The 13,295-nt window shown below is 35.2% G+C and overlaps 3 protein-coding genes across 3 annotated transcripts; all 3 read left to right on the top strand.

The window, feature by feature from the left end:
- The first annotated feature begins 4,561 nt into the window (after positions 1–4,561).
- Positions 4,562–5,162, top strand: LOC133331651 (rhodanese domain-containing protein CG4456-like). The gene is made up of 2 exons (XM_061540032.1): positions 4,562–4,566; positions 4,643–5,162. Exons 1-2 carry the CDS (start codon positions 4,562–4,564, stop codon positions 5,160–5,162), a joined length of 525 nt encoding a protein of 174 aa, XP_061396016.1.
- Positions 5,163–6,448: 1,286 nt separating this feature from the next.
- LOC133331648 (general transcription and DNA repair factor IIH helicase subunit XPD) lies at positions 6,449–9,475 on the top strand. Its single transcript, XM_061540028.1, has 6 exons — positions 6,449–7,036; positions 7,096–7,316; positions 7,783–7,916; positions 7,989–8,236; positions 8,301–8,861; positions 8,924–9,475. Exons 1-6 carry the CDS (start codon positions 6,515–6,517, stop codon positions 9,473–9,475), a joined length of 2,238 nt encoding a protein of 745 aa, XP_061396012.1. The 5' UTR covers positions 6,449–6,514.
- Positions 9,476–10,665: 1,190 nt separating this feature from the next.
- On the top strand, positions 10,666–11,169 carry LOC133331650 (rhodanese domain-containing protein CG4456-like). Its single transcript, XM_061540031.1, has one exon. The coding sequence runs from the start codon at positions 10,666–10,668 to the stop codon at positions 11,167–11,169; it is 504 nt and encodes a 167-aa protein (XP_061396015.1).
- Positions 11,170–13,295: the final 2,126 nt, after the last annotated feature.

The following is a 13,295-nucleotide window of genomic DNA, read 5'->3' as shown; positions in this document are numbered from 1 at the left end:
TAAATCGATTTGATAACAGAAATCCGGAAATAGGGTGTAAGATGTTGTATTACCGAGTCAATATAGTAAATACCCAAATAAATACCCGCAAATGGGTATTTACCCGGTATTTACCCACCCCTTGGGTATTTACCCGGTAAATACCATCTCTATCCATGGGGAGTCCATATAATATGTTGATTTCGGTACACTCATCAGAAATAAATTTTCAAATTACAATAAAAAATATAGGGGAGAGGGGGGCACCTTTGAACGTGGGGCACCTTTGAATAGCGCTCATAAAATCTTGGTTTAATATTTTTCCGACCCGCAACCACATTTTTGTATATGGCAATCTTGCTCTCTATATGCCTAAACCACTTTGGCTTGCTTTTTCAGTTGTCGAAAAATTGTGCATGGGTGACCATGTTTTCTCAGTGTCATTGTAAACTTTTATTCATTTGGTTGTAAGGGCGCAGGAAGAATTCTGTGATAGTTTTCTTTCGTCAAACAAATTTTTTGCATTCCAACAATCATTTCAAACATAACTAATGTAATTTCTTTCATATATATTTACATGGTATAATAATAAAAGGTAACAGCAAGTGTTGTTGTACAAAAAACGATACAACAACCACATGGAAATTTGTTGTTGTAATTTCTACTAGTGTCAACTCATTTGACAGAAAAATGTAAACAAACAAACAAATTATCATCAAATTATTTTTATTTTGAAAATGGAATATTTTCGAATCCTCAAAATAAAAATTGAAAAACATGAATGAAAATCTATCAAATTTATATTTCTATCGCTTCCACATCTTTCCTTTAATTGAGCCATTGCCATATATATGTGTAACACATATGACAATGCTGGGAATAGCGAGTTATTCCTTCAAGAAATATTTGCTTCCTCAAACATTCCCAGCAGGCAGATTGAGTAATTTGAATACGGGAGCACATTAATAAAGAACAATTTCAAATTGTATGCGTTCCCAATTTTCCTGTTGGGTGATTTTTTAAAAACATAATTTGTCAAATTCATATTGACACTAGTATTACGTTGGAATCAAATCAGCTGGGATTTGCTGTTACCTTTTATAATTGTACCATGATATATTTATTACAAAAAAAAAGTTATTTTAAATTTCCGAAAAATGCCATGGGTGGGGCACCTTTGAACATGCCCATTAAACTCGAGTAAAAAAAGGAGTTTTTAACTTTTGGCTTCGATTTCTCAAAATTTCAAATGGGCTAATAAGATTACGAAATTAACTGTATTTTTCACCATATTAATTTGTATTTTTAAGTCATTTTATGTTTTAATAACTTTTGATCTAAATTTTTTAAACTTTGAACATTTTTTATATATTTTTTAATGAATTAATGCATTTCTGATTCGTATGAATAAAATACATACATATTTGAACATAAACACTTTAAAAAACCATGTCGTTCAAAAATGCCAACCCCTGTTCAAAGGTGCCCCCCTGGGGGGTAGTTTTGAACACTTTGAGTTCGTCCATTAAAACAGTAATAAAATATATTTATCAAGCTTATAGTATGTCATATTTATATTCATTTTAAAGGTTACATATGTACCTATTAGTTAAAATTTATAAGAAACCAAAAATGATAAAATAAAAAATTTGATAAGGTTTGAAAGCAAAAAGTGTTCAAAGGTGCCCCCCTCTCCCCTATGGATTTCTTTAAAATAATTTTTTGGATCTCCTAACCCAAGATTTTCTAAAAATAATTTTTTGGATCTCCTAACACAAGGCGTGGATTTTTTTTATTAATTTTTTGGATCTCCTAACATAAGGCGTGGATTTTTTAAAAATAATTTTTGGGACCTACTCACCCAAGGCGTGGATTCTTTTAAAAATCATTTTTGTGACCTATTAAAGCATGGCGTGAATTTTTTAAAAATCATTTTTGGGACCTATTAAACCAAGGCGTGGTTTTTTTAAAAATCATTTTTGGGACCTATTAAACCAAGGCGTGGATTGTTTAAAACTAATTTTTGGAACCTACTCACCCAAGGCGTGGATTGTTTAAAATTAATTTTTGGAACCTACTCACCCAAGGCGTGGATATTTTAAAAATCATTTTTGGGACCTATTCACCCAAGGCGTGGATTTTTTAAAAATCATTTTTGGGACTTATTAAACCACGTCGTGGATTTTTTAAAAATCATTTTTGTGACTTATTAAACCAAGTCGTGGATTTTTTAAAAATCATTTTTGGGACTTATTAAACCAAGGCGTGGATTTTTTAAAAATCATTTTTAGGACCTACTAAACCAAGGCGTGGATTTTTTAAAAATCATTTTTGGGACCTATTAAACCAAGGCGTGGATTTTTTAAAAATCATTTTTTGGACCTATTAAACCAAGGCGTGGATTTTTTAAAAATCATTTTTGGGACCTATTAAACCAAGGCGTGGATTTTTTAAAAATCATTTTTGGGACCTATTAAACCAAGGCGTGGATTTTTTAAAAATCATTTTTGGGACCTATTAAACCAAGGCGTGGATTTTTTAAAAATCATTTTTGGGACCTATTAAACCAAGGCGTGGATTTTTTAAAAATCATTTTTGGGACCTATTCACCCAAGGCGTGGATTTTTTAAAAATCATTTTTGGGACCTATTCACCCAAGGCGTGGATTTTTTAAAAATCATTTTTGGGACTTATTAAACCACGTCGTGGATTTTTTAAAAATCATTTTTGTGACTTATTAAACCAAGTCGTGGATTTTTTAAAAATCATTTTTGGGACTTATTAAACCAAGGCGTGGATTTTTTAAAAATCATTTTTAGGACCTACTAAACCAAGGCGTGGATTTTTTAAAAATCATTTTTGGGACCTATTAAACCAAGGCGTGGATTTTTTAAAAATCATTTTTGGGACCTATTAAACCAAGGCGTGGATTTTTTAAAAATCATTTTTGGGACCTATTAAACCAAGGCGTGGATTTTTTAAAAATCATTTTTGGGACCTATTAAACCAAGGCGTGGATTTTTTAAAAATCATTTTTGGGACCTATTAAACCAAGGCGTGGATTTTTTAAAAATCATTTTTGGGATCTATTAAACCAAGGCGTGGATTTTTTAAAAATCATTTTTGGGACCTATTAAACCAAGGCGTGGATTTTTTAAAAATCATTTTTGGGACCTATTAAACCAAGGCGTGGATTTTTTAAAAATCATTTTTGGGACCTATTAAACCAAGGCGTGGATTTTTTAAAAATCATTTTTGGGACCTATTAAACCAAGGCGTGGATTTTTTAAAAATCATTTTTGGGACCTATTAAACCAAGGCGTGGATTTTTTAAAAATCATTTTTGGGACCTATTAAACCAAGGCGTGGATTTTTTAAAAATCATTTTTGGGACCTATTAAACCAAGGCGTGGATTTTTTAAAAATCATTTTTGGGACCTATTAAACCAAGGCGTGGATTTTTTAAAAATCATTTTTGGGACCTATTAAACCAAGGCGTGGATTTTTTAAAAATCATTTTTGGGACCTATTAAACCAAGGCGTGGATTTTTTAAAAATCATTTTTGGGACCTATTAAACCAAGGCGTGGATTTTTTAAAAATCATTTTTGGGACCTATTAAACCAAGGCGTGGATTTTTTAAAAATCATTTTTGGGACCTATTAAATTTTTTAAAAATCATTTTTGGGACCTATTAAACCAAGGCGTGGATTTTTTAAAAATCATTTTTGGGACCTATTAAACCAAGGCGTGGATTTTTTAAAAATCATTTTTGGGACCTATTAAACCAAGGCGTGGATTTTTTAAAAATCATTTTTGGGACCTATTAAACCAAGGCGTGGATTTTTTAAAAATCATTTTTGGGACCTATTAAACCAAGGCGTGGATTTTTTAAAAATCATTTTTGGGACCTATTCACCCAAGGCGTGGATTTTTTAAAAATCATTTTTGGGACCTATTAAACCAAGGCGTGGATTTTTTAAAAATCATTTTTGGGACCTATTAAACCAAGGCGTGGATTTTTTAAAAATCATTTTTGGGACCTATTAAACCAAGGCGTGGATTTTTTAAAAATCATTTTTGGGACCTATTAAACCAAGGCGTGGATTTTTTAAAAATCATTTTTGGGACCTATTAAACCAAGGCGTGGATTTTTTAAAAATCATTTTTGGGACCTATTAAACCAAGGAATAAATACTTTATTGTTAATTAAATTCATTTCCTTATTGCGCCTTAAGGTATGCTATAAATAATTGGAATAAAACAAATTAATTGACAAATCATCATTTACGCTTCACATATTTTGAAATATCTCCATCTGTTTGTTTTGTTAATTTTGGTAGGAAGCTTTTTTTGGCATATCAAAATACAAACAGCAAACCTGATTTCAAAATCTCAGCCCTCGTACCTCTCTATCCATCTTCGTCTGTACTTCAGAAGGCAATGTCGTAATCCAATGTTTTTGTTTTCAATGTCGGCTTGAAACTTGTATGTACTTCAATAGAAACTTTAGTTTAATCAAGCTTCTTGTACAGTTAAGACACCTTCCATCCAGAGAGGCACCTTCCAAGAGAGCGATAACTATGAGGTAGGAAATTTCCACAACTATCTTCGATGTGCTCTGTATTTTGTTTTCGTTTTTCATTTTCTTTTTTCTATGTTAGTTTACTTTCTCAAAATCAGTGTCAAACACTGCTAGTTTTTATCGTAACCACGATCATTGTCTTATCTTCAACGTCAACGACATTTGTTTTTGGTCAAGAAGTCGCCATTGACGGCACCTCAGCAATGGGCATAACATCATCGACGGAAAAAATGAGTGGAAAAATTGAAATTGTCAGCTATGAATTTGTTAAAAATCTACCCAACGATCATCCGGAAATCCTGCTGATAGATGTTCGTGAACCTCATGAATTACAGGCAACTGGTCAGATACCTACCAGTATTAATATACCATTGGGCACTGTGAAGCAGGTGTTGGGTCCCGAGACATCCGCCGAAGAATTTAAACAGAAGTTTGTGCGTGAGAAACCTTCGTTGGATAGTCCAATTGTTTTCTATTGTCGTTCGGGTAGAAGATCACAAGAGGCTGCCGAAACTGCTGTGGCATTGGGTTATACCAACATTAAGAACTATAAAGGTTCATGGTTGGAATGGTCAAAACGTGAAGGTCTACCCCAATAAAAAAGTAATTTAAGTTATAAAACAATTGTGAGAATTAATTTAATTTTTTTATGCAATAAAGTTTTTTTTAGAAAAAATTTAAAAAAAAATATATTTGTGTGCGTGTGTGTATATAGTGGTGTTCGAGTTCAAAACAAAGCTGCTGTGCAATCGAAGATAATTTCCGGTTCTTCTGGTTGTAGTGAAATAGAAATAATATATAATTAAAAAAAATAACCCCTTGAGGTTAAATTGGGGATGACAAACCCAATTCCTGTAACAACAAAAATTAAAAAAAAAAGTTTGAAGACCTTTGAACGGTATTCTATTGATAAAATACATTCAACCGGACTTCGATGACTTGTTTTTTAATATTGTTTTGGAACATTTAAACTAAGGCACGGATTTTTTTAAAAATAATTTTTGGGTCCTACTCACCCAAGACGTGGATTTATTAAAAATAATTTTTGGGTCCTACTCACCCAAGACGTGGATTTTTTAAAAATAATTTTTGGGTCCTACTCACCCAAGACGTGGATTTTTTAAAAATAATTTTTGGGTCCTACTCACCCAAGACGTGGATTTTTTAAAAATAATTTTTGGGTCCTACTCACCCAAGACGTGGATTTTTTAAAAATAATTTTTGGGTCCTACTCACCCAAGACGTGGATTTTTTAAAAATAATTTTTGGGTCCTACTCACCCAAGACGTGGATTTTTTAAAAATAATTTTTGGGTCCTACTCACCCAAGACGTGGATTTTTTAAAAATAATTTTTGGGTCCTACTCACCCAAGACGTGGATTTTTTAAAAATAATTTTTGGGTCCTACTCACCCAAGACGTGGATTTTTTAAAAATAATTTTTGGGTCCTACTCACCCAAAGACGTTGATTTTTTAAAAATAATATTTGGGTCCTACTCACCCAAGAAGTGGATTTTTTAAAAATAATTTTTGGGACTACTCACCCAAGGCGAGCATTAGCAAGCATTAATCCTTAATTATTTTTAAAAATTAATTTAAAAATTTAAAATATTAATTTACTACTAATTTATTTATTAATTATGCTTTAATAATTATTAATTCAATTTAATCAAAATCATTTTATCCGATTTTAACTTGACAACCATACTAATCGATATTCCACTATCGATCTATAAATCCCTAACACATTGTGACAGGCAGCAATAGTAAACAACATTGAATGCCGGTGAAACACCAGCTTCAGGAGTAGCAAAAATGAAGTAAGTAGTTTCCATATTAAAATATAAAATTTAACCCACTAACGAATCCCTTCCTCCCACTCAGAATCAGTGTCGATGGCCTGTTGGTATATTTCCCCTACGAATATATTTATCCCGAACAATATGCCTATATGTTGGAACTTAAACGGACCTTGGATGCCAAGGGCCACTGCCTATTGGAAATGCCTTCAGGAACTGGGAAGACAGCCACTTTGCTCTCCCTAATTGTTGCCTATATGATTGAACGGCCCGAGACAATACGAAAGCTCATATATTGTTCACGTACAGTACCGGAAATTGAAAAGGTCATAGCGGAGCTGCAAAATTTAATGGTTTACTATGAGAAAAATTCACCGGATCCACCAGCCTTGCTGGGTTTAGTTCTCAGTTCACGTAAAAATATGTGTATACATCCGGAGGTTAGCAAAGAAAGGGAAGGAAAATCCGTGGATGGCAAATGTTATGGTCTAACGGCTAGCTATGTTCGGGAGAGACATGAACATGATGGTGAAACACCGATATGCCAATATTTTGAGGGTTTTTCTTTGGAGGGCAAGGAGTCATCGCTGCCAGCTGGTATTTATAGTTTAGATGATCTGAAGGAGTTCGGTCGCATGCGCAACTGGTGTCCCTACTTTTTGGCTAGATATGCGGTAGGTATATTTTTTGGGAAATTTCAGAGATGTATTTAAAAAAAGTGTTATTATTTTAGATTGGCCAAGCCCATATTGTTGTTTACAGCTACCATTATTTGCTGGATCCGAAAATTGCCGAAGTGGTGTCCAAAGAAATGGTCCGTGAAAGTTGTATTGTTTTTGATGAGGCCCACAATATCGATAATGTTTGCATTGATTCCATGAGCGTGAAAATCAATCGGCGTATTGTTGAACGAAGCACAAATGCACTGAATAATCTACAGAAATTGGTGCAGGAGTAAGTAAATCTATTGTAAAATATTTTTTTCCATTATTGAAGGCAAGAGTTTAAAAGCTAGTCTGTCAAACTCGTCAAAGGATCGGGAACAACTTGTTCGATAGAAACAACCCTTATGTCACGCAGTCTATAACTCAGTGCACAAATGCACTGAATAATCTACAGAAATTGGTGCAGGAGTAAGTAAATCTATTGTAAAATATTTTTTCCATTATTGAAGGCAAGAGTTTAAAAGCTAGTCTGTCAAACTCGTCAAAGGATCGAGAACAACTTGTTCGATAGAAACAACCCTTATGTCACGCAGTCTATAACTCATTGTTTGTAGAAGCAGTGCAGCTTCCCATAGCCATCTGTACAAATATTACCTATAGAGGCTGGGGAGGGACCCAAATGAGTTGGATGACCCCTTATAATAACGATAGTCGGTCTCATATAATAAAACCCATATTTTATTATTTTCTTCCAGCATTCGCGATGACAATGCAGAACGCCTCAATGATGAATATCAACGTATGGTCCAGGGTCTCAAAGATGCCAGTGTACAGAGAGACACAGATATGATTTTGGCAAATCCAATTCTGCCCACAGATATTCTCAAGGGTAAGGAGGTACTTTTTTAGAACCCCATACAACGTACTAAATAGTTCACATGTTCCTTTTGTTATTTCACAGAGGTTGTTCCCGGTAATATACGTAATGCCGATCACTTTCTCAGCTTCCTGCGACGTTTTATTGAATACATAAAGACACGATTAAAAGTTCATCATGTGATACAAGAATCGCCGGCGGGTTTCCTCAAAGATGTGGCTTCCAAAATTTGTATAGAACGCAAACCATTGCGTTTTTGTGCCGAACGTTTGGCCAGCTTGCTGAGGACTTTGGAAATCACCGATATGACTGAATATGGTGCTTTGACTTTGGTAGGTGGTTTAGCTTTTCCGTATACCAAAATAACCCTTCAAAGCTAATATTTATTTTCTCTAGATCACCCATTTTGCCACCTTGGTCAGTACCTATACCAAAGGTTTTACCATTATCATCGAACCATTTGATGATAAAACTCCCACCGTTGCCAATCCCATACTGCATTTTAGTTGTTTAGATTCATCGATAGCAATGGCACCGGTATTTCAAAGATTTCAATCAGTGGTAATAACATCGGGTACCTTATCACCCATGGATATGTATCCGAAAATATTGAATTTCGATCCAGTGGTAATGAGTTCATTTACCATGACTTTGGCGCGTCCCTGTCTATTACCTATGATTGTATCAAAGGGTAATGATCAGGTGGCAATCTCATCAAAATATGAAACCCGAGAAGATACTGCGGTCATTCGGAACTATGGTCAATTGCTTGTGGAAACAGCTAAAACAGTGCCCGATGGCATTGTATGCTTTTTTACATCCTATTTGTATTTAGAGTCCGTGGTGGCCTCATGGTATGATCAGGGTATTGTTGACACACTGTTACGTTACAAATTGTTATTCATTGAAACTCAGGATAATGCCGAGACCAGTTATGCTCTTATGAATTATGTTAAGGTGAGTTCGAAAGATCGATTATCATTTACTTTTTTTTTAAATATTTTGCATCGTTTCCTCAGGCCTGTGACTGCGGACGAGGAGCTGTGCTGCTTGCCGTTGCCCGTGGCAAAGTTTCCGAGGGTGTCGATTTCGATCATCATTATGGCCGTGCTGTCCTCATGTTCGGTATACCCTATGTCTTTACCCAATCGCGCATTTTAAAAGCCCGCCTTGATTATCTACGTGATCAATTTCAAATTCGTGAAAATGATTTTCTCACCTTCGATGCCATGCGTCACGCCGCCCAGTGTGTTGGCCGTGCTTTGCGTGGCAAAACCGATTATGGTATTATGATATTTGCCGATAAACGTTTTTCACGACAAGACAAACGTAGTCGTCTACCCAAATGGATACAAGAACATCTAGTGGATAGTTTTTGCAATCTTAGTACGGAGGAGGCAATGCAATTGGCACGTCGTTGGTTGAAACGTATGGCACAACCATTTACCCGTGAAGATCAATTGGGTATATCGTTGCTGACAAAAGAACAGCTGGAAAGTGTGGCGAAGGATAAATTGGAACGTCAAGCTCAGGGAAAAGAAGCTGTCGGTGGGGAGGTTATGGAACTGTGAAGAATGCATGTTCAGCTATATATATTTTTTGAAATATAGAATATAATAACTTGTTGTGTTAATATGAATGCAAAGATTCATTGTAAATCATATATCAGAATAAAAGACTCTTTATAAGAGGCAGGAGAAAAATCATTGGAGTTTTCAGGATAGAAAATTGAAGAAAGTCTCAACGACGTATATAAAGGAATGGTCAAGGTCTAAAATATGCTCTAGACAAATATAATTTTAAAAATCCATGCCTTATGGGCCTCTAGAAAAATATGATTTTAAAAATCTATGCCTTATGGGCATCTAGAAAAATATGATTTTAAAAATCCATGCCTTATGGGCCTCTAGAAAAATATGATTTTAAAAATCCTCGCCTTATTGGCCTCTAGAAAAATATGATTTTAAAAATCCACGCCTTATGGGCCTCTAGAAAAATATGATTTTAAAAATCTATGCCTTATGGGCCCCAAGAAAAAATATGTTTTTAAAAATCCATGCCTTATGGGCCTCTAGAAAAATATGATTTTAAAAATCCACGCCTTATTGGCCTCTAGAAAAATATGATTTTAAAAATCTATGCCTTATGGGCATCTAGAAAAATATGATTTTAAAAATCCACGCCTTATTGGCCTCTAGAAAAATATGATTTTAAAAATCCATGCCTTATGGGGCTCTAGAAAAATATGATTATAAAAATCCATGCATTATGGGCCTCTAGAAAAATATGATTTTAAAAATCTATGCCTTATGGGCCTCAAGAAAAAATATGTTTTTAAAAATCCACGTCTTATGGGCCTCTAGAAAAATATGATTTTAAAAATCCACTCCTTATGGGCCTCTCGAAAAATATCATTTTAACAAATTCTCTATATAGTCCCTTAAAAAATATTCTTAAAAATCCTCGCCGCAGTCCCACGAAAGTAATCTTTAAAAATGTACGCCTTGTGGCTATCACTTCGTACTTTCTCCAATTTTCGAAGTAATCTCTTTGCGATGCTTCTTCTTATACACCATCAACACTATGCTACTTGGGTAGTTTTCCGCCGACAACTTATCAATGAGACCAGCTGATTTACCGCATAAACAGTTTACCGGTAAGCTGCTAGGCAGAGGTTGTTGTTGATTCTTCGGTTGTTTTTAATTGCATAATTCTAATAAACAATTAATTTTCGTGTTTTTTAGTAAAATTCCCTAAAAAAATGCTAAGCAGAACCTTTGTATTGTTGAGAAATTTAAACGCTTTGCGTAATGGTGCCGTCTCTCAAATTGCCGAAACCAAGCCATTAGCCTACAGCACCACTCAACTTCAGGCCGCATTTGCTAAGCATTTCTGCTCCAACGTCAGTAACATCCCCGTTGTTAGCTATGAAGAAATTAAACAATTGCCCAAGCAACCGGAAAAGTTATTAATAGATGTACGAGAACCCAAGGAACTACAAGAGACAGGACAAATTCCCACCTCGATTAACATACCTCTGGGTGAGGTTGAAAAAGTGTTGGCTGGCAATGTAGATGCTAAGGCTTTCAAAGCTAAATATGGTCGTGATTTTCCCTCTAAGAATACTGAGATAATATTCCATTGTAAAATCGGTAGACGTTCCCACAATGCTGCAGAAATTGCCAAGAAGCTGGGCTTTGAAAATTGTAAAAATTATTTGGGTTCCTGGACCGAGTGGGCTGAAAAGGAGGGACTGCCAAAGTAGACATAAGGAGTTGATGGAAAGAATTGTTGATGTTTTGAAGATATTTGGAGGCATTCCGACTTCCTGGAATGTCTTTAAATGTTGAACATAAATAAATATAAGCCTGAAGTTTGTAATAAAATGTGTTCTTAATATTAAAAAAAAAAATCGTCGATTTATTACTATCATGAGAAGATCTGTACTTTATGCTTAGAAGCCAATAAGTCGTGGATTTAAAAAAAAGTCTAGAGGCCCAGGCCAATAAGGCGTGGATTTTTTTAATTGTAATTTTCTAGAGGCCCAGGCCAATAAGGCGTGGATTTTTTTAATTGTAATTTTCTAGAGGCCCAGGCCAATAAGGCGTGGATTTTTTAAATTGTAATTTTCTAGAGGCCCAGGCCAATAAGGCGTGGATTTTTTAAATTGTAATTTTCTAGAGGCCCAGGCCAATAAGGCGTGGATTTTTTTAATTGTAATTTTCTAGAGGCCCAGGCCAATAAGGCGTGGATTTTTTAAATTGTAATTTTCGAGAGGCCCAGGCCAATAAGGCGTGGATTTTTTAAATTGTAATTTTCTAGAGGCCCAGGCCAATAAGGCGTGGATTTTTTAAATTGTAATTTTCTAGAGGCCCAGGCCAATAAGGCGTGGATTTTTTAAATTGTAATTTTCTAGAGGCCCAGGCCAATAAGGCGTGGATTTTTTAAATTGTAATTTTCTAGAGGCCCAGGCCAATAAGGCGTGGATTTTTTAAATTGTAATTTTCTAGAGGCCCAGGCCAATAAGGCGTGGATTTTTTAAATTGTAATTTTCTAGAGGCCCAGGCCAATAAGGCGTGGATTTTTTAAATTGTAATTTTCTAGAGGCCCAGGCCAATAAGGCGTGGATTTTTTAAATTGTAATTTTCTAGAGGCCCAGGCCAATAAGGCGTGGATTTTTTAAATTGTAATTTTCTAGAGGCCCAGGCCAATAAGGCGTGGATTTTTTAAATTGTAATTTTCTAGAGGCCCAGGCCAATAAGGCGTGGATTTTTTAAATTGTAATTTTCTAGAGGCCCAGGCCAATAAGGCGTGGATTTTTTAAATTGTAATTTTCTAGAGGCCCAGGCCAATAAGGCGTGGATTTTTTAAATTGTAATTTTCTAGAGGCCCAGGCCAATAAGGCGTGGATTTTTTAAATTGTAATTTTCGAGAGGCCCAGGCCAATAAGGCGTGGATTTTTTAAATTGTAATTTTCTAGAGGCCCAGGCCAATAAGGCGTGGATTTTTTAAATTGTAATTTTCTAGAGGCCCAGGCCAATAAGGCGTGGATTTTTTAAATTGTAATTTTCTAGAGGCCCAGGCCAATAAGGCGTGGATTTTTTAAATTGTAATTTTCTAGAGGCCCAGGCCAATAAGGCGTGGATTTTTTAAATTGTAATTTTCTAGAGGCCCAGGCCAATAAGGCGTGGATTTTTTAAATTGTAATTTTCTAGAGGCCCAGGCCAATAAGGCGTGGATTTTTTAAATTGTAATTTTCTAGAGGCCCAGGCCAATAAGGCGTGGATTTTTTAAATTGTAATTTTCTAGAGGCCAAGGCCAATAAGGCGTGGATTTTTTAAATTGTAATTTTCTAGAGGCCCAGGCCAATAAGGCGTGGATTTTTTAAATTGTAATTTTCTAGAGGCCCAGGCCAATAAGGCGTGGATTTTTTAAATTGTAATTTTCTAGAGGCCCAGGCCAATAAGGCGTGGATTTTTTAAATTGTAATTTTCTAGAGGCCCAGGCCAATAAGGCGTGGATTTTTTAAATTGTAATTTTCTAGAGGCCCAGGCCAATAAGGCGTGGATTTTTTAAATTGTAATTTTCTAGAGGCCCAGGCCAATAAGGCGTGGATTTTTTAAATTGTAATTTTCTAGAGGCCCAGGCCAATAAGGCGTGGATTTTTTAAATTGTAATTTTCTAGAGGCCCAGGCCAATAAGGCGTGGATTTTTTAAATTGTAATTTTCTAGAGGCCCAGGCCAATAAGGCGTGGATTTTTTAAATTGTAATTTTCTAGAGGCCCAGGCCAATAAGGCGTGGATTTTTTAAATTGTAATTTTCTAGAGGCCCAGGCCAATAAGGCGTGGATTTTTTAAATTGTAATTTTCTAGAGGCCCAGGCCAATAAGG

This window comes from Musca vetustissima, unplaced genomic scaffold (assembly GCF_032173495.1).
Source record: "Musca vetustissima isolate MV318-11 ecotype Yass unplaced genomic scaffold, APGP_CSIRO_Mvet_v1 utg323967, whole genome shotgun sequence".
Classification (NCBI taxonomy): Eukaryota; Metazoa; Arthropoda; class Insecta; order Diptera; family Muscidae; genus Musca; species Musca vetustissima.
This window is presented reverse-complemented; position numbering and strand designations above follow the sequence as displayed.